Source organism: Bufo gargarizans, chromosome 3 (genome assembly GCF_014858855.1).
Source record: "Bufo gargarizans isolate SCDJY-AF-19 chromosome 3, ASM1485885v1, whole genome shotgun sequence".
Lineage (NCBI taxonomy): Eukaryota > Metazoa > Chordata > Amphibia > Anura > Bufonidae > Bufo > Bufo gargarizans.
This window is the reverse complement of record NC_058082.1, coordinates 262,367,171-262,388,993: the sequence shown is the minus strand read 5'-3', so window position 1 is coordinate 262,388,993 and position 21,823 is coordinate 262,367,171. Positions and strand designations below refer to the sequence as shown.

The 21,823-nt window shown below is 42.1% G+C and overlaps 1 protein-coding gene across 6 annotated transcripts in view; it reads left to right on the top strand.

The window, feature by feature from the left end:
* The window catches only part of GTF2IRD1 (GTF2I repeat domain containing 1), a 108,615-nt gene that overhangs the window by 73,450 nt on the left and 13,342 nt on the right, over positions 1-21,823 (top strand). For 5 of the 6 annotated variants that reach the window (XM_044287945.1, XM_044287944.1, XM_044287943.1 and 2 more), the window contains 12 exons: positions 354-434; positions 1,940-2,029; positions 6,540-6,602; positions 10,560-10,625; positions 10,960-11,143; positions 11,492-11,550; positions 12,921-12,986; positions 13,336-13,419; positions 13,588-13,771; positions 15,544-15,572; positions 15,956-16,033; positions 16,176-16,368. In XM_044287945.1, the coding sequence (XP_044143880.1) occupies positions 354-434; positions 1,940-2,029; positions 6,540-6,602; positions 10,560-10,625; positions 10,960-11,143; positions 11,492-11,550; positions 12,921-12,986; positions 13,336-13,419; positions 13,588-13,771; positions 15,544-15,572; positions 15,956-16,033; positions 16,176-16,368 (1,177 nt within the window). The remainder of the gene's footprint in view (positions 1-353; positions 435-1,939; positions 2,030-6,539; positions 6,603-10,559; positions 10,626-10,959; positions 11,144-11,491; positions 11,551-12,920; positions 12,987-13,335; positions 13,420-13,587; positions 13,772-15,543; positions 15,573-15,955; positions 16,034-16,175; positions 16,369-21,823) is intronic. The other variant, XM_044287948.1, reaches the window with a different exon arrangement.

Here is a 21,823-nt window from a genome sequence, read left to right as displayed (position 1 = left end):
TTAATCTCTGTAAGGGCTTGTTCACATCACCGTTATGTATTCCGTTATGGCTTTCCATTATAACATGGTTATAACGGAAAATAACAAATACATAAGACGGAAATCAAAACGGAAACCTTTAGAGGCATTCCATTTTGACCCGTATATGGGCAAGCGTAACGGATCCCTCTGGTTTCCTCTTATGCTGGATGGAAAACAAAGTTGTGTCGAATACATAATGGTGATGTGAACAAGCCCTAAGAGTCTATCTAAAAATGTTTCCTATATGGACCTAAATTTATCTAAAGCACATCAGTTGGTCATGGGCTTGTCTGTAGTCAGTATAATACAATAATTATTCTTCATTTAAACAGGTACATCAAGTGAACAGAATAGATTAAAACAAATAAAAGTCGAGCCTGAAGATCAAGTAATAATGCAAGTAACTGTTCCAGGTAAATATGACTTGCTGGCTAGTTCTTTATTGGCATATTGGGGGAATTTATCAAGCCATTTCTGGTGAAAAAAGTTGCTAATTTTTGCACATGGCATGTTTGTGCTAAAATCTCCAACTTTTTTAAAGGGAACCTGTCACCATTAAAATGCAATGTGAGCTACAGGCAGCATGTTATAGAGCTGGAGGAGCTGAGCAGATTGATATATAGTTAGAACAAGTTGTACTAAGGTGACTAAATAATTTCCTAGCTGTATTATACGGTACAGTTTCCTAGCTGTATTATACGGTACTTTTTCCTAGCTGTATTATACGGTACTGTTTCCTAGCTGTATTATACGGTACTGTTTCCTAGCTGTATTATACGGTACAGTTTCCTAGCTATATTATACGGTACTGTTTCCTAGCTGTATTATACGGTACTGTTTCCTAGTTGTATTATACGGTACTGTTTCCTAGTTGTATTATACGGTACAGTTTCCTAGCTGTTTTATACGGTACTATTTTCTAGCTGTATTATACGGTACTGTTTCCTAGCTGTATTATACGGTACTGTTTCTTAGTTGTATTATACGGTACAGTTTCCTAGCTGTTTTATACGGTACTGTTTCCTAGCTGTATTATACGGTACTGTTTCTTAGTTGTATTATACGGTACAGTTTCCTAGCTGTTTTATACGGTACTGTTTCCTAGCTGTATTATACGGTACTGTTTCTTAGTTGTATTATACGGTACTGTTTCCTAGCTGTATTATACGGTACTGTTTCTTAGTTGTATTATACGGTACAGTTTCCTAGCTGTATTATACGGTACTGTTTCCTAGCTGTATTATATGGTACTGTTTCCTAGTTGTATTATACGGTACAGTTTTCTAGCTGTTTAATACAGTACTATTTTCTAGCTGTATTATACGGTACTGTTTCCTAGTTGTATTATACGGTACAGTTTCCTAACTGTTTTATACAGTACTATTTTCTAGGTGTATTATACGGTACTGTTTCCTAGCTGTATTATACGGTACTGTTTCCTAGCTGCTGTAACCATTATAATACACCTCAGCCGCTGAAGGCTTTCTGTTTTGAAATGTTTGTGTGTTAATCAATCAGTCAGGCATGACTGAAGAGGTTCAGCAGCAGCTGTAATGTGTTTTACAAGGAATGCTGAATCCCCCTACTGTAGGTTGTTAAGAATAGCAGGATACACTTGGTCTGTGGCTTTGTGATGAAAGTTCTTGGTAACTGGTAGTATTTTATCAATTTACAGTAAGCATAATGATTTGTGTACTTTGAGGTTTATCAATCTAAAATAAATGTAGCATTTTACACCCCTGTTATGAATATTACTTATTTAGCTGATCGCAATCTGCATATATTCCTCATGTTGAGAATATTACAATGATGCATGAAGTGACCGCAGTGTAGTATAGTCAACAGTTTTTAAGAACCACCAGTTCTATTCAGTAATTATTTGTTTTGCCCTCTAATACCCAAATGCTTGTTTTCATAGAACATACGTTTAATTCCAATGAATTGCCTGACTGTTTGAAGACTCAAATGAATACAGAAAACTCCACTTATGTGCTCGACATAGGAACAGGTAATGGTCTCTGCAGATTATACATTGAGTACAGACACTGCTCATAGCCTCATAGAATCCATCACTTGGGTAAGGTTGTTTTACATGTTTGATGACCACATCAGTGAACGTCAGACTCCTGGAACCCACCACCACCACCACCCGTGGACTAATTGTCATGTTCCCTTCATTGTTTACCAGGCATAGATCCATGCATGTTGCATTGGCTGTGGTGGATACTGCAGCTTCCTCTTCAATTAGCTGATTGTGGGGGTGACACAGTGGGGGTGATCTCATATTGATGTCTATCTTAAGGATTGGTCATCAGTATTAATGTCCCGAAACACTACTTTACCTTTGTAACAGATTCAGCCAGCATTTAATAATAGGGGTAATTAGACTGCTCTGTATAGAAGTATATATACTGTATTCTTACATATCCATGAGTGGTTTTCTGGGTCCATAGTGTTTTATAACATCCTAGGGAACTTTTAAACAGTATGAAGAAAATACTTAGTAATGTATTCATGGCCAGAGTTCTTCCTCTGCCTCCCACCGCGGATCTCCCTCCGTCCAGTGTGATGACTATGGAGCAGTGACATTTCATCCATAGACATAACTGCCTAAAACTGAAAGCTGTTTGAACAGTAGATATAAATCAAGATATCAAATCTGTAGTTCTCCTTCTGTTGTACATATCTAAAAGGACTGGATGACAACAAGGCTGGGTTCACAACGTGTTTTTCCCATCAGTTTAACAAAAAAAATGTATATGTGAAACAGATGCCTCAAACTGATGCCATGCAGTGTCATCCATTCACCATAGAGTTCCATTGTGAAAAATAAATAAAAAATGTTATATATATTTTACTTTATTTTATAAATATTACTTTTTTAAACCGGACTGTGCAGGATACGAGAATGTAGTGTGCTGCGTTTTTGTATGCTTCTAACATACGTCAAACGGAGTCATAAAACGTGATGTGAACCCACCCTAATATCTTTACTTGAAAGTGGTTTTACACCTTATAAATAAAGCTGTTTACTAGTGAAAAAAAGAGAAACTTTGTAATATAAGCCTAAGCTGTGTCCACATCCGCATCAAAGCTTTCATTGCCATTTTAGTAAAAAATGCCAGGCAGAATAGAGCAGCGCACAGCGCTGTTTTATCCGGTAAGATTCTGTGCTCCATGACTGAAACCCAGTAGACCCCATTATAGTTGGATGTGTTGGGCGCCATGATGTGCCAGTTCTAGCATTTTTGTGATTTTTGTTTTTTGTCTGTTCCTGCGATGGAGCAGAACGAAGGAAATCACTGGCAGAGATGTGAACAGAGCCTTATTTCTGTTATGTGTTGCTTCCAGTTTTCTGGGTGCAGCCAGCACTGTGAACAATGGATGCTTGCCCTTCTTCTGTATATTTCACCTGCTTACTATACCTCACCAGTGTGAAAACTCAGGCATGTATACAGGGAGTGCAGAATTATTAGGCAAGTTGTATTTTTGAGGATTAATTTTATTATTGAACAACAACCATGTTCTCAATGAACCCAAAAAACTCATTAATATCAAAGCTGAATATTTTTGGAAGTAGTTTTTAGTTTGTTTTTAGTTTTAGCTATTTTAGGGGGATATCTGTGTGTGCAGGTGACTATTACTGTACATAATTATTAGGCAACTTAACAAAAAACAAATATATACCCATTTCAATTATTTATTTTTACCAGTGAAACCAATATAACATCTCAACATTCACAAATATACATTTCTGACATTCAAAAACAAAACAAAAACAAATCAGTGACCAATATAGCCACCTTTCTTTGCAAGGACACTCAAAAGCCTGCCATCCATGGATTCTGTCAGTGTTTTGATCTGTTCACCATCAACATTGCGTGCAGCAGCAACCACAGCATCCCAGACACTGTTCAGAGAGGTGTACTGTTTTCCCTCCTTGTAAATCTCACATTTGATGATGGACCACAGGTTCTCAATGGGGTTCAGATCAGGTGAACAAGGAGGCCATGTCATTAGATTTTCTTCTTTTATACCCTTTCTTGCCAGCCACGTTGTGGAGTACTTGGACGCGTGTGATGGAGCATTGTCCTGCATGAAAATCATGTTTTTCTTACCTTGCAGACTTCTTCCTGTACCACTGCTTGAAGAAGGTGTCTTCCAGAAACTGGCAGTAGGACTGGGAGTTGAGCTTGACTCCATCCTCAACCCAAAAAGGCCCCACAAGCTCATCTTTGATGATACCAGCCCAAACCAGTACTCCACCTCCACCTTGCTGGCGTCTGAGTCAGACTGGAGCTCTCTGCCCTTTACCAATCCAGCCATCTGGCCCATCAAGACTCACTCTCATTTCATCAGTCCATAAAACCTTAGAAAAATCAGTCTTGAGATATTTCTTGGCCCAGTCTTGACGTTTCAGCTTGTGTGTCTTGTTCAGTGGTGGTCGTCTTTCAGCCTTTCTTACCTTGGCCATGTCTCTGAGTATTGCACACCTTGTGCTTTTGGGCACTCCAGTGATGTTGCAGCTCTGAAATATGGCCAAACTGGTGGCAAGTGGCATCTTGGCAGCTGCACGCTTGACTTTTCTCAGTTCATGGGCAGTTATTTTGCGCCTTGGTTTTTCCACACGCTTCTTGCGACCCTGTTGACTATTTTGAATGAAACGCTTGATTGTTCGATGATCACGCTTCAGAAGCTTTGCAATTTTAAGAGTGCTGCATCCCTCTGCAAGATATCTCACGATCCTGTAACTGAATCGCGCATGCGCCGTCCCCGATGCCTGCCTGTCTTCTCTTCCTCGTGCGCGATTCAGTTACAGGATCGCGTTCGAGTTCGACGGCGCATGCGCCGCCTGTACAAGCGCGGTCCCGGCGACTGAGCCGGGTGTCAGTTACACTACTTAGAGGCGGGGTTAGGGCAGGGGAGGTACAGCCCGGAGTGAGGGAAGGGCTACCCCCTTGACTTCAGGAGCGTGACTTCAGGAGCTGGAGACGAGGACTTTATAACTCGTTTTTTTCATGAATATCCATCCCAGGAAAGCGGCACAAGAATGCATTGAAACACAATGAGGATATCTATAAGGTACTGGTAATAGTTTATTATGTGAAATCCTGGTGAAAGGTTCGCTTTAATGCATGTGGTGCAACTTATGTACGTCCATTGTTTGGGGGTGCAAATTGCAATCTCCCCCTTTGCCCATTCAGATATACAAACATGTAGCATGGCACCATGAATCTATTGTTGATACTGCCGGTTGCAGTCAGAGATCATTTTAATTTCACAATTAAACAGCTTTATTTGTGAAAAGTATACAGGCCATTTATTATTGCATTGTACTTGTAGCATTACTACTCCTTTTTTAATGTGCTCTGTCTGAAAACAGTCTGATGGGCTCCGATGTCTCACATAAGGGGGCAAAGAGTATTAGAAGTTTGGATTTTTACCTGTCCTAGTCTTAACTTCGCCCATGAAAAGCGGTACCACGCAGTGCACTTACTTGCTATTTACCGCCATCACTTCATAGAAATAGAATATTCTGTCAGCTGGGCTAAGCACACGTTAGGGAGTGAGTCGGAGTCAGAGAATATAGCAGTCAGCCGACAGTTACTGCATGTCTATGTCAGCTAAAGGGGTTGTTCAGGCATATTCTCCCACCTCAATATGACATTGGACATGGTGAAAACAAATGGGCTGGACGTAGAGATGAGCGAATCGATTCCTCTTAACAGCAGGGTAGTCCCCGCAGGTGAAGACGTGCCCACCTGCCGCAAGATTGACAGTGCCAGACATCTAGTTCATCCCTAACAATTTCCTGCCTGTACCCATGCTCTGCTAATGGGAGCAGCGCCGCAGGCTTCCTGAGCTAAATGTCCAGCCCTGTCAATCTTGCAGCAGGAGGGCGCTTCTTCACCTGCAGAGACATCCCCACAGATGAAGAAGCCCTGCTGATGACAATTCACTCATCTCTAGCAGGACTTGTTACCCGTGTGCATTTATGTTGCGCTATGCCCAGTGTACAATTAGGCAGGAGCATGTGGCCTGCCGCTCCATTTATTTCTATAGGAATTCCTAAGATAGCAGAATACAATATTCAGCTATCTCCGGAACTCCCATAGAAATAAATGGAGAAGCCTGCGCATGCCTGACCGGCATGTCTCACTGTATAATAGTTATCTATGATGCTGCGAGTTCAGATGAGTTAAACCAGAAGTGAGGCCTGGTCACACCTCTGAAATACAGATGCATAATGTGTCCATAATACACTTGTGTGGACCTGGCCTCACACTTCTAGCTCTTCAGAGGCCCGGCATTATAACCAGGAGAAAAGTTACTTCTTGAATTGCAATGAATAACAGTACATATTGGAAAACCATTATCACTATATGTAACATTATGATGTGTACTTTGTATCTCTGTATTCTTTGTACGTATACAGTAGGAAATAAACAATACAAGCATTCGTCCTCCTCTTAATGTGACCAAATTTTTTTTTTTGTCTTTAATTCTGGTTTATTTAGTTTCTGAAAAAGGAGTAACTGTTGACTCAAGACTTAACAGAGTGGATGGGAAACATATAGATGGTAACCCTATTATGTGTACTACCTTTTACTATGTGCAGTATGTCAACTAGATTACTAGTTTATGCCTAAAAAATGGAAATAAATGGAATGAGCAGCTGATTTTGAACTACCGTACAAATGTTAGAAGGAATTTGTCACCAGACAGACCGCTTTAAGAAAGAGCATTTATAAAATATTACAACAAGAGGCTTGTTGTGATCAAAATGCATACACCACATACGGTGGCCTCTTTTGAGTGTTTTTTTTACCCTAATTTAGTGCAGCACCACATGGAAACTGCCAACACCACAATTCGGCACCAGCAGGTGGTGAGAATGAGCAGACTTAAAGTGGCCCTGAAAAAAAAAAAAAAGTTGCCCTATGTTGTAGGCGGGCCCAAACTGACAGAAGGCGTGACAACAGAAGTAGGTGAGGGTAGCAATACTGTAGTGCAGAACAAAATACCACCCCAGCAGAACCAGATACCACAGTGTAGCACAATATCCTGTCCCAGCGGAACCAGGTACCACAGTGCAGCACAAAATACACTGCCTCAGCAGAACCAGATACCACAGTGTAGCACAATATACTGACCCAGCGGAACCAGGTACCACAGTGCAGCACAAAATACTGCTGCCCGTGCCACAATATTAAGATGTATCATTGTCCCGAGGATGGCAATATAGTTACCGCACTTTTCGCCCTATAAGACACACCTAGTTTTTAGAAGAGAACAATAAGAAAAAAAAATATTTTCCATTACACCTCAGGTCAGACCAGCAATCAGACCCCCAAAGTTGATCAGACCTCATCTAACAGCCCCAATCAGACCCCCAATGTCAATCAGACCTCAGATCAGACCCCCAATGCCTCAGATCAACCCCCCAACCTTCAGCCATCTATCAGCACTCATATGTCATAGAAACATAGAATGTCAGCCATCTATCAGCCCCCATATGTTAGCCAGCAGCTCCCATATATCAGCCAGCAGCCCCTATATGTCAGCCATCAGCCCCTATATCTCAGCCATTAGCCCTATAGGTCAGCCATTCGCCCTATATGTCAGCCATCAGCCCCCATATATCAGTCAGCAGCCCCTATATGTCAGCCATCAGCCCCCATATGTCAGTCATCACCCCATATTTCAACCCTTATATGTCAGCCATCAGCCCCCAGTGCAAATAAAATCACTCACTTACATGTCCTGCTCCTGGACACCACCGCTCCTCACTATCGCGATCCTCTTCATCCTGCTGTCGGCTGTGTATCACGGCGCACAGTGTGAGGTCACAGAGAGTCCTCACGCTGTGCGCAGCCCTGCACAGCCGATAGCCAAGCAGAGTACCAGGAAGCGGTGAGCACAGAGGCTTCACTCCTTCCCGGTCCTCCGGTACTAATAAAGTGTTTCCATAGTGGAAGTGCTTCATTAGTATTCGCCCCATAAGACGCAGGGGTGTCTTTCCCTGTAGAATCTATGTCCAGTCTGCCCATTAGAATGAGAAGACTAAAAGTGCTCCTGCTGTCAGGTTAAGCCCCCTTGCATGGGCCATACCATACCACATGCACAACACCACACCATGTGAACAGGTCTCAAAGGTTCACCGTGGTCTCAGAAAACAGAACACCAGTGAATGATATTGTTGATTTAAAGCACACACTGTATGTAAGTAAATATACTTCTTAACCCGATTGGGTGAAGCGCACCATGTGGTCATAGTTAAGAGGCACATTCATGTACATAGATCATGCACTTCACATCTATTTGGAGAGTTTGGAGAAGTACAACATTCAGTTGTTTATGTCACCCCTAGACATTGAATGGGATGGCACTCCACATGCTTGAAACTCCACACTATAGTCATGGATTAAGGAGGAACGGGTGGCTTGGGACTTCCATTGAAGTAATCAGTCCCTGTGATCAGAAGTTTATCAGATATCCTGTGGATAGCTGATCAGTGTCCCTTGTGGCACAACTCCTTCACTACGCAAAATAAGTTGCTAAATATTTCAGTTGCTAACTACTGCTGACTTGATACTGAAATAACACGGTGATCAAATAACTATGCACAAGTTCATGCTTGAGTTTAGCTCTCTGTAATGAATTCATGCATAAAAATTATTATAAGGGCTCATGCACACGAACATATTTTTCAGTTTCTGTGCCTTTTTTTTGCGGTTCGTATACGGATCCATTAACTTTAATTAGTCTGATTAAAAAACTGAATTTACTCTGTGCGCATTCCATTTCCGTATATGTCTGCATGGCCGTTCTGCAAAAAAATAAAGCATGTCCTATTATTGTCCGTATTATGGATAGGTTAGAACAGTTCTATTATGGGCCGGGCGTTCTATTCCCCAAAATGCGGAATGCACACGGCCAGTATCCGTGGTTTGCAGATCTGCAATTTGCGGACCGCAAAACGGACAACGATCGTGTGCATGAGCGATAAAATAGCAAGCTAACATGCTGGATGGTCCATTTTTTCCTTAAAAGTTGTAATCCAAAGCATATAGGATTTTGCTTGAAGAGAGAAAACCTTTTATGTTAGTTACTGTTCACTCATTTCCTGGATTGTCCAGCTCTGAGCACTTGGCTGGGAATAGCCTTAATGGAAAATTACTGTTTAGATTTATTTAGCATACATTTGATCATGTAACCCTCTGATTGCACATAGCATGTTCTGTTTTATGTTTTTTTAAACATGAGTTATGCCCGACACCAATTCCTCTACACCTGTCCAGTTTTCATAAAACTAGTTACCGTCCTCTACCTCTAATAATTCATTTATACCCTACAATTTACTTACACCGCCAATTTAATATGTGGCTTCCATACGATATATTTCACCTTTAGGGCGTATTCACACGACCGTAGTGTTTTGCTGATGCTGGCCTGTGTGCGTTCTGCAATTGCGGACTGCACATGGCCGGCACTATCATAGAAAATGCCTATTCTTGTCTGCTATTGCGGACAAAAATAGGACATGCTCTATCTTTTTTTGTGGGGTCTCGGAACGGGAACTACATTGAATTAAATGGGTCCGCACCTGTTCCGCAAAATTGCGGAATGGGTGTGGACCCGTTCATACAGCCGTCTGAATGGGTCCTGACCATTACTGTGGATGATTCTGTTTGCATATGTGATCGATTTAGCAATACAGTAACTAGGAAAAGTCAAAGAGTGACCATTTACATGTTACTAATCAATAACTGATAATGAGCATTTTTATAAAATTTTCAGGAATGGCAAATATTATACTGTTTTATTATTGATCGTTTAATACATTGGCAAACATCTGGTTTTGTATAGAGATGATAACTCCCACCCAAAGAAATTTCCCAAAACGTACTCCAAATTTCTGTGAGGTGAAACTAAAACTCCACCTTTTTTTGGTCTGGGATTTTAAAAACCTAGTCTAACAGTAGACAATGTGATTTAAATAAGAAAATGTCCCAGCTGATACAGAGCCACTACTTGGGTAGTGCCACCAATCTTTTTTTACTTGTCTTGCCCTACAGCCAATTACTTGCCTTAGCGGTGATGCTAGCGTCTACGGCCTGAGACCAGTGATTGACTGCAGCGGTCACGTGGTAGAATGTGATGCCATTGCTGCAGAACAAGTAGAGTTCCCCAGCAGGGAATTTTAAAGGTGAATAAATGTGTATTTTGTATCACATTGTTCACTGTTTAACTAGTTTTGTTTTTATAATCCTAGACAAGAATGGTGTTTGCTGCCCATGTGATTTTAGATCATGCGGGTGCCACATAGTGTTTTTGATGAATAGGGGCAGATATCTGTCAGTTTTCTAGTTTATATTCAATGCCTGTTAGTTTTGTTCAGTCTGTGTACATAGTTTCTCTTTATAAATACTTTAAAGATATTATATGGTTACTGTTTCTCCATGCTACAAATTTAGCAAACAAGGTGAAGTAATGAATAAAACTGAGACGTAATATTCTTTTTTTCATGCATTAAGAGGGCATTGGAGATATTATTCGACAACTAAGAAAACGAGTGGAAAATGTATTTAATAAAAAATATGGTGAGTGGGATTCTAATTTTTACTGTCTCCTGTTTGCATACTTGCAAGAAGCAAAATCCTTTGTGGGATACTTATATAGCTTTATAGTCTATAGTATTAGTAGCTAGCTTTCTCTTGCTTGGCTTGATTTATGGCTTAATTGTCAAATTGAGTAGTCCAACTGGGACATCTATTGGTAGTTCAAAGTAATAATGTAGGAATTCCCTTATATCTACAGCTGCAGAAATAAGTCAACTGTAATATATATTCATATATATATATATATATATATATATTCTTGTTTCTGCATACGCGTGTAATATAACTTTCTCAATACCTATTCTTTTTTGAACAGCGAAAGCAATTGGTGCTTCACACCCTGTTAAAGTGCCATATTCTAAATTCTTGATGTACCCAGAAGATCTGTATGTTGTGGGCCTACCCGATGGGGTCTCATTTCGGCGTCCCAACTGTTTTGGAATTACAAAACTCAGAAAGATACTGGAAAACATCAACACCATTGAGTTTGTGGTAAAAAGGTAATGCTGAAATTAAGCCTGTCTTGATTTATAAGTGCTATAACTATAGTTGAACTAATTATGAACCTAATGAAGACTATCAAGCACTTTTCACGGGTCCTATTCCTTTTTCCATTTCTACCACTTAATGTCCAGTATTCTTTTATTAATTCTAGTGTAAATGATCATATCAATTACCATAACAGTCAGAAAAACAAGCTTCTGATTTAGACATACAATAAACATACAATACATGTAGCAGAACTGATTTAGTCCATTAAAGCAGCTGCCTGAATACCCTTGTCTCATTACTTGAATGATTCAGCAGCGCACATTTGTAATTAAAAATGTCACTATTTTGTTTTCTAGGCCAGAATTGATTTCTGAAGGACTTAAGGAGAGTATGAATGATACTAGTGGTCCTATAGGTATGTCTTATTATATAGGATTTTTATATCAAATGCAAAGCAAAGTGCATCAGTCATAAAATATTAATATAATGCACTAATTGTATTCATCTAAGGGAGAATGCATAATCCTAGTGCGAATTTTCAAAAAAAATTGCATTATAACTGTGAAGAAGAAGTTCTTTTTTGGGCTTATCTAATGTCTTCCTCAGCCATATTATTCCCTGTTTCAGCTGTACAGCTAGATGCATTTCACCCAGAAGCAAGGGACATATCGCTTCTGTGAAATCTGACAGTATTGCACTGCTGTGACCTCACTTCCCTTAGTTCCCACTATGTTTTCTGTGAAGCTTAGATGAGTAGGGGGAAATCACACTTAAAGGGATTCTGTCACCAAGTTTTGGGCTATAGAGATGCGGACATGCACGGCTAGATCGCCGCTAGCATGTCCGCAATATACCTGTCCTATAGGGCTGTGTGCTTTTATTTTCTTTAAAAAAGGATTTTAGAGATATGTAAATTAGTCTTGTAGGTGCCCAAGGGGCTGTACGAACCTTCCTGGTGCCGAGCCGTGCCCGCCTGTGAAGGAGCCCAGCACCGCCTATGTCCTCCGAATCTCCTCCTTTCATCACCGATAGATTGCCGTAATCTCGCGATGCGCGAGCTCGCGCATGCACAGTACCGGTATAGTGTTCCTTGCCTGTGCTGGCATCAGCCTCAGGGAAAGAACTGCGCATGCGCGAGCTCCCGCATCGCGAGATTACTGCAATCTATCGTTGATGAAAGGAGGAGATTCGGAGGACATAGGCGGTGCTGGGCTCCTTCACAGGCGGGCACGGCTCGGCACCAGGAAGGTTCGTACAGCCCCTTGGGCACCTACAAGACTAATTTACATATCTCTAAAATCCTTTTCTACTAAAGAAAATAAAAGAATCCCTTTAAAGACACACAGAAGGCCGCTATAGTCTTCAGAAGCAGTGTAGAAGCAGTTGTTTTATCAGGTTCAGGATCTCAGTTCGCTCTGACACACCCCACTTCCTCTCAGCCGTTTTCTTAGTCTCTGTTACCAGGGACGGATCTTGCCTGACAACAGGCAGTGGACTGCAAGTTAGTTTGAACAGGCCATGAGCTTTTTTCAGGTGGATACAGGCATATTTTTTAAATGAAGCGATTTAGAAATTTGCTAGTTACACCATTCTCTATTAAATGAAATTAAATAAAGTTGTATGAAAGTACAGTGACCCTTTAATAGTCCCCAGTATGTATAAACCAGTTACATTAAAGCATACCTCGTTAGAACCCTGAGAGTGTGTGACTTGTTGGCGGGGTCGGTTCTGGTATCTTCTATGCAGTTTGTGAATTTGCAGTTTATTTCTGGTCAACATTTTCAGGAGTCGCCGAGAAAGAGTGTGATGATCCCACACTGGATGAAACCTCAAAGAGACCTAGTTTTCAAGGTAAAAGCCCCTTTTATCCATGAGCACATATGAAACCATAACCCATTATATGCTTTCTTCTTCACCTCAGGCCTCCTGATTCCATGATAACCAGATTTTCTCTTCTTGCTGTAGAGTGACCATTTTTAGGCAAGGGAATACTTATTGATTTCTTGATATCTATACACGTACATTTTGCACTAGCACTGCCCAACTCTAGGGGGGTATGTTCATACAGGTAAACTTTTCAATGAAGACTGTTGAGCAGATAAAGTCCTGTTTTGCATTCATGTGAAGCCCACATCATTTGTGAAACCACACTGAAACACTTTTGCTCCAACAATATAAATATAATGTTTTTGCCTTCTAGAAAATTTCGATGCCAGGCTTTCCAGGATAGATATTGCCAATACTTTGCGAGAGCAGGTGCAAGACATGTTTAATAAAAAATATGGTAAGTACATGTAAGTTCTCTGTAGACACATATAAAATTGATAAATAAAGTTTTTTTATTGCCTCCCTGGATCTATTTATTGTGATTTATTAGTTATGTACTTATATATTTAATACAAAAGTCTTTTTTATTACTGTATTTAATAAAAATGTATATGATTTGTTCTAGGCGAAGCACTTGGAATTAAGTACCCAGTTCAAGTACCCTATAAACGCATTAAGAATAATCCTGGCTCTGTTATAATAGAAGGCCTGCCTCCGGGGATTCCTTTTCGAAAACCCTGTACGTTTGGATCACAGAATCTAGAAAGGATATTGGCAGTGGCAGATAAAATCAGGTTCACGGTTACAAGGTGTGTACATAAATGTATAAACCTTTGATTTCCAAACTAGATTAGGGTATGGCCAGTGGGGACGACCAGAGCACAGTGGGGATACAGCAGTGATGCGGCTGAAAACCATGCGGAAGTGCAATCCGCAGCTGTGTAGCATTAGATTGCAAACATTGATTGGCAGTCAATTATCATAATTGGATGTCCGCATGACCATTATGGATAATCAAGTAACAATTTTTACTAATTAGTAAATAATAATAAGTAATAATTTTTACTAATAGTAAAAAAACTGCAGCCCACAGAGTTGCACAGTTTTTGGGACATCACAGCTGCATCTCCACTGTGCTCCTCCCTATGTGGTCATACACTAACAACAAGGGACACAATCCTGCTCTTTATATTCATATTAAAATTTTTACAATCGATACAGTCATCTAAATAAATGCTTAAACCCCGAAGTCCCCACTCACTAAACTACAGTAACTAGTCAGTAGTTTAAAGCCTCTATTTATACTGCATAATTTTCAGGCCAATTATCAGAAACAAGCATTCGTAGAAACACATGTTTCTGTTAATTGGCCCATGTAATTGTGCCTCCAACCAGCCAATAAACGTGCAAATGTCGGCTGATTCACATATTTCATTCTGAATGAAAGGTAGACGCTTATCATCGGCCTACGTCCAGGTCGAAAGGTTGCTACCTCCCCCATTCACTTTGTATCAACCTGTGAAACAGACTTATATAAATTAGCGCCGATCAACGTGTTTAACGTCAGTTGGCGTCTGATAGGGCCAGGGGCATAACAAGGACCCATGAGGTTCCATAGAATAACTTGGAATGGGGCCCCACTCCACCAGCTTCAAGCAAAGTTCAGAACATGATACATATTGGAGAGGACTCTAGGACTTGATATTAGCGTTCATCTCACAGCCCACTTGCAGGCACAGTGGGGATATTTGAAGAGGAGCAGAGTATAGTACAGCACTTGGCTATCTCTGGGAGTCCCATGCAATTGAATGTGCGCATGTGTGCCTGTTGCTCCATTCACTCCGGGGACTCTGGCACCTTATGGTCCCTTTACACAGGACGACGATTTAGCAGATTGTCTCGAAGGAAGTGTTCCTTTCTGAGAATCCGCATCGATAGCGAAGGAGACCGGTGCATTTAGAGCTCCTCCAGAGTCTGGGGAAGAGCGATCACAAATGCCATTGCTCTTCCCCCATACTGTCTCATTGTCTCCCGGCAGCAGATTGTGTTTATACAGCATGATCTGCCACTGGGAACCAATGATCTTTTGTGATGCACACAAGATACAATTACCCAATGAACGAGTGTTCCGCTCGTTCATTGGGTAATTGGTGTTGCATTAACACCGCAAGCTCATCGCTAACCAGCTTGGGGTAATAAACGGGTCCACTACCCTCACCTTCTTTGGAGTGCTGCCTCAATTTTTGTTCCTTGGACATTATCTGTGGATTCGTACCTTGAATCTAGGAAGGATTGCACACAATTTCTCTTAAGGAGAGTGTGCTGCTGTCGTTTTAGGTTTGTGTAGTAACGCTGGTTAGCTATGGTCGTTTAAATTGTCGGCCCATTATTCTTGTTATTATTGGAGGTTCCAGCAATGAGACCCCTACTGATCACTTAGTTATCACTTATGCTGTGGATAGGGGATAAGTTATCATTGTGGGACAACCCTTAAATGTTTGTGCTGTTTATTTGTCAAATGTACCTCTATAATGCACTAATGCTTCACTATGTAGATTAATATTTTACATTTATGTTCTAGGCCATTTCAGGGACTCATTCCGAGACCTGGTAAGATACTAATATTTGTAATAATGTAATACGTTTGAATTTTACTCTGGTAAAACTACTTGTATTGACTAAACAACTGTAATTTACTGTATTATGCCAATTCATGGTTAGGAAAATTATTATTTTTTAACTTGAATTTATGAAAATAACAAAACACTATTTAATCTTAAGGCCAGTTTTTTTTACCAGTCCCCTAGACCAATATGTTAATTTGGAGTATGCTAATAACATCATATGAAAAACGAACAATGTGGAATCCAGGGCCGCACATCTAATGCGAATAGGATCCATCAATTCCTAATCAATACTTTAGTTTGTGTGTTATGCTGATTATTTGGCCACCATGTGTAGTCAACTCACTTCAAATTATATTATTCCTTCAGATGATGAAGATGCCAATAGACTGGGAGAAAAAGTTATTCTTCGTGAACAAGTAAAAGAGCTGTTTAATGAAAAATATGGTTAGTGTATATTATTACTATAATATTTTTTAGGTCTTGAATTCTCTTTTTACTCTTAGTTTTGTGTCATTTAATTGATTACTAGGTTGTTTTATGCTATTTATTATGGCTTTGACAGCAATGACTTTTTTGTTTGTTGCAGGTGATGCCCTAGGGTTGGGCCGTCCAGTACTAGTACCTTACAAGTTAATCAGGGATAATCCTGATTCTATAGAAGTCACTGGTCTGCCAAATGACATACCATTCAGGAACCCAAATACTTATGACATAACACGACTGGAAAAAATAATAAAAGCACGGGAAAACATTCATATGGTGATAATAAACCAATTACAGTAAGTACTGTACTAAAGTAAAATGGACTAGCTCTTTAGTTTTCTGCCAAATTACATACCATTTAGGAACCCAAATACTTATGACATGATACGACTGGAAAAAATAATAAAAGCACGGGAAAACGTTCATATGGTAATAATAAACCAATTACAGTAAGTACTGTACTAAAATGGACTAGCTCTTTAGTTTGTTTTATTAAACATTTAACCTGGTCTGATACACTTTCAGTAGTAATCACCCTTCCCGAAATCAACTGTACAAGGAGTTGGTACCGTTGGTAAGGAGTACCTATAATGTGCCAAACATGTACGGCACAGTGGGAAACATCTAATGACACAATGGCCGGGTAAAGATTGCTGCTGTCCATGTCACTTCCCCGTAACAGCGATCCCTGTGATTAGCTGGCCAATTCTGCATTTTGGCATAAGATGCAATCACTGTCCAGGGGGCACAGTGAATGGTGGTGATTGGTGTTATTATTACCTCCATGTTTACAAGGTGGATGGGTGGTGGTGCTACCCCCTAAGGGCTGCGATTGGTCGGTTTCTCATGCTAACAATCCCAGCACAAAAGTGGATACTAGAATAGTGATGACCTCTCTTTTTAGTGATTTTTTTATTTATTTTTTTACCCCTGCATTATCTTTTCTGTTTTCATCCTGTGGCCGCTGAGTGCTGTACAGTGACATACACCATTGCAAAGCATCTGTGCTCTATTTTTTTAAATAATTTCTATATCAGTGCAATCTCCTTTTTTGTCTTTTTTTTTTTTCACCCATGTACCCACTTTCCTGTGTACTTCCAGGAACCACTGAGCGATGACTATTTACATACATCAATGACCTGCATAATATATAAAATCTCTCAGCTTTCTCTCTCTCCACACTCACACACTCTGCTGAAAACAAATAAAATCACATAGTTTATCTCAAACAATACATTGGGGGTTGGATTCCAAATAACCCTGAAAATCAAAGTAAAAAATTAAAATCATAGGTGGATCCAAATTGCATTACTTTCACCATGACAACTAGTAATTTGATTCACTCAGTAGTGTGCATGCATTCCTTACAACCTCTGGGCATGCTCCTGATGAGTGAGAGGATGGTGTCAGGAATCTCTTCCTAGACCTGGATCAAGGCATCAATGAGCTCCTGAACAGTCTGTCTTTCTGCTTTTTAGCTTTGGATGTACTGATGCACAATGTCCCAGAGGTTCTCAGTTAGATTCAGGACTGGGGAATATGAGGGCCTGTCACGAACGAGCGGGTGTGAACCCACTGTGCCACATGTCCTACTTCCTCTAAGTGCGTTGTCAAAGTGAACCCCTCGATCTTCACAGTACCCCCGATGGTGGGGATTGACTTTCCTGAGGGGAACACCAGGTTGCTACCTCTTGAGGATAGGCACACAGGGCAGCTGGTCCAGGTGGACCAGGAGGTACCTGGGAAAGGTACCACAGGTACAGGCATTGTCAGCAGGCTGAGTCATTACAAGGAGCAACAGTGCAGGACTGAAGGATGAAGCAGAGGCGAAGTCAGACAGACAATAGGTCAGGTCAGGCAGCACAGGTACAGGTCAGGCAATCCGGTTCGGCAACAGGAGAGGTCAGGCAAGCAGGAAGGGATCAAACGTGTAGCAGAATCCAGGAACACAAGTACGAGTCAGGAACACAAGCGGATATGAGGAACCTTAACAGGACACAAGGATCTTGACACTGAGACATCTGGGAAGGGGGCTGAGCCACTTATATATGTGCAGGAGGGCTAGGATTGGTCAGCGAGGTCACATGACCTAGCCCATAAAGCCCAAGAAGTGACGTGCGCCGGCCCTCACATGTTGTGGCCAAGACTGAGAGAAAACTGTGGAGCGGATCCCAGAAGAACAGTACCTACACAGACAGAGCACAGCAGCCGCTGTTACAGTAATACCCCCCCCCCCCCCCTTACACCCCCTCTTATTGAGTCCACGACGAGACAGAAACCTTTTTATCAAGTTCGGAGCATGAATGTTCTCTTCTGGTTCCCAAGACCTCTCCTCAGGACAAAAGCCCTTCCAGTCCACAAGATAGTAGGTCTTCTTGCCATGCTTCTTGATGTCCAGGATGTCTTTGACCTCAAATATCTTGTCAGAATCTTCAGATACTGGAGTTGGAGTAGAAGGAGCCCTAGAGAAGTGATTAAGGACTACTGGTTTTAGTAAGGACACGTGGAAGGCATTAGGATTTTGCAGAGAGAGAGGCAGACGTAACTTATATGTCACTTCGTTGATACTCCTCAATACTTCAAAGGGTCAATGGAACCTAGAAGCAAACTTGCTACTGGGAACCCTTAAGCGGATGTTTGTAGAGGAGAGCCATACCTTATCTCCAGACGAGAACTGAGGCCGTTTTCTTCTTCTCTTGTCTGCATTCGTTTTCATGTGGGTCACCGATTTGTTGATGCAGTCCTTGGTGTCACTCCAAATCTTCAAAAAATCCCTACAAGAGGAATCCACAGCTGGTACCCCAGAAGATGTAGGAACAGGGAGAGGAGTACGAGGGTGTTGTCCATAAATGACAAAGAATGGATAGGATCCAGTAGACTCACTAGAGTGGTTGTTATAAGAGAGTTCAGCCCAAGGTATCAGTTGTACCCAGTTGTCATGTTGGGCTGAAACTAAATGCCAGAGATAGTTCTCTAATATTTGATTGACTCGCCCTACTTGCCCGTTGGTCTGGGGATAATAACCAGAAGAGAAATCCAGCTCAATTTCGAGCAGCAAAGAGCTCTCCAGAGCTTAGAGGTAAACTGGACTCCGCGATCGGAAACAATATGCCAAGGTAGACTATGCGAGCGGAATATATGTTTCACGAATAGTTTAGCAAGTTCAGCAGCCGAGGGCAGTCCAACCAAAGGAACAAAATGCGCCATCTTGGAGAACCGGTCCACGACTACCTAGATAGCTGTACATCTGGCAGAAGAGGGCAGATCTGTAACAAAGTCCATGGCAATGTGTTGCCATGGGGCATCAGTAAGAGGTAGCAACAGCCCGGTTTGGTCCTGGAAATTTTATTCTGACAGACACATAATCACGCACATCCTTAGACAGTGTGGTCCACCAGTAGTGGCAAGACAAAAGTTCTGTGGTCTTGCGGATCTCTGGGATACTAGCCACTTTGAAGTTGTGCCCCTTCTTTTGGCAGATGGCATGAATGTCTTTCCGGGAGGGATGTCTTTTACCAGGACAGGAGCCACTGTGATCAAGCGAGCAGGATCTACAATGTACTGGTGCTCCTCCTGCTGGTCGGAGAAGTGAAATAACCGAGACAGAGCATCCATCTTGATGTTCTTCTCGGCCAGGCGAAAGTGAAGCTCAAAATCAAAACTGAAGAAGAGTGCCCATCTGGCTTGGCGAGGGTTCAGATGCTGGGCCGTTTGCAGATATGTAAGGTTCTTGTGGTCAATGAAGATTATCACTGGATGCTGGGCCCCCTCCAATACATAACGCCACTCCTCCAAGGCAAGTTTTATGGCCATAAGCTCTCTATCTCCTATACAGTAATTTCTCTCAGCAGGGGAGAGGGGCTTGGAGAAAAATCCACATGTAAAACCTTTCTGTAGTATAACAGCACCGGTTCCTATGGAGGAGGCGTCCACTTCTAAAAAGAATTGGCAGGAGACATTGTGATGACGCAGAACTGATGCAGAAGCAAAAAACCTTTTTAATTGGACGAAGGCGGCCTCCGCCTCGAGTCCAGACTCTGGCATTCACCCCATTCTTAGTAAGAGCGGAGATCGGAGATGTAAGAGATAAAAAATTCAGGATGAACTGACAATAGAAATTGGAAAATCCAAGGAAGCACTGTATAGCACGAAGACCCTGTGGGTGGGGCCAGTCCATTACTGCCTTACATTTTTCAGGATCCATCTGCAACCCGGCATCCGAGATTATGTATCCAAGGAACGGTACGGTAAATTTTTCAAAGATGCATTTCTCTAGTTTGGCATAAAGTCTATTCTCTCTCAACCGCTGTATAACCAAACGTACAGTACATGCTTCCGGTGAGTGGTCAAATCTGGAGAATAGATCAGTGTATCGTCCAGGTACAATATCATGCAGACATAGAGCAGGTCCCGGAAGATATAGTTTACCAACTCCTGGAATACTGCGGGAGCATTGCACAGACCGAAGGGCATGACGAGATACTTGTAGTGTCCATCACGAGTGTTGAAAGCAGTCTTCCACTCATCACCGTTTTGAATGCGGATAAGGTTGTATGCGCCTAGCAGGTCAAATTTTGTGAAGACCTTAGCTCCCCCAATCCTGTCAAAGAGTTCGGAGATTAGCGGAAGAGGGTATCGATTTTTAACTGACCTTATTCAGATCTCGATAGTCGATACAGGGCCGTAAGGATCCATCTTTTTTCTGCACAAAGCAGAACCCGGCACCGGCTGGTGAAATAGATTTCCGGATAAACCCCCTCTCGAGATTCTCCTTGATGTAATCAGACATCGCTTGGGCCTCAAGAAGTGAGAGTGGGTAGACTCGACCACGAGGAGAAGTGGCACCAGGCAGAAGGTCAATCAGACAATCATAAGGACGATGAGGAGGCAGGGTTTTATCTTTCTTACAGAAGACATCCGAAAAACTGGCATACTGCTGCGGAAGTCCAGGCAGGTCTACAGGTACATTAGGCGAGGAAGAAGGTCGGACCTCTTATAAGCAGGTGGACTGGCAGGATGATCCCCAATGCAGAATCTGACTGGAGTGCCAGACCAGAACTGGAGTGTGCTGACGCAGCCAGAGAAGACCAAGGATAACTGGATTCATAGACACTGGCAGCACATAGAAGGAGATTATCTCTGAATGCAGAACTCCTATTTGGATCTTAAGGGGTAAAGTAACAGAAAGCACAGGTTTGGGAAGTGGCAGTCCATTTACAGAAGCCACTGACAGAGGCCTTTCTAGACGGATGGTAGGAAGCCGATACTGATGGACGAGAGCTTTCTGAATGAAGTTACCAGCTGACCCAGAGTCCAAGAATGCAGGCACAGACAGTGTCACTCCCTTATGAGAGAGAGTCACCGGAACTGAAAGTTTCGGAGAGGACTTCTCCTTGTCTAGGACCACCTTTTCAACTGACCTTAGATTTTGGTGTTTCCAGGCCTCTGTGGCAGTGGCGTCGCCAGGGGGGGGCCAGAGGGGGCCACGGCCCCCCCTACATCAAGCTGTGCCCCCCCATGTGCCCCCCCAACTAAAATGTCTCCCATTCATTGTTGGTGTATGCTGCGCTGCGCTGCTGTGCACTGTGTAGGCACTAGGCAGCCGCAGCCCTACCGGACATCATCTTCACATCTGTTCTGATGATCTGAGTCACCGACTCGGTGCAGTTGCGGTCTCACTCTCGGGTCTCCACCCACCGCCGCCGCGCGGCGTCCCCGGCTCCGCCCACAGCTCCGCCCCGGCCACGCCCC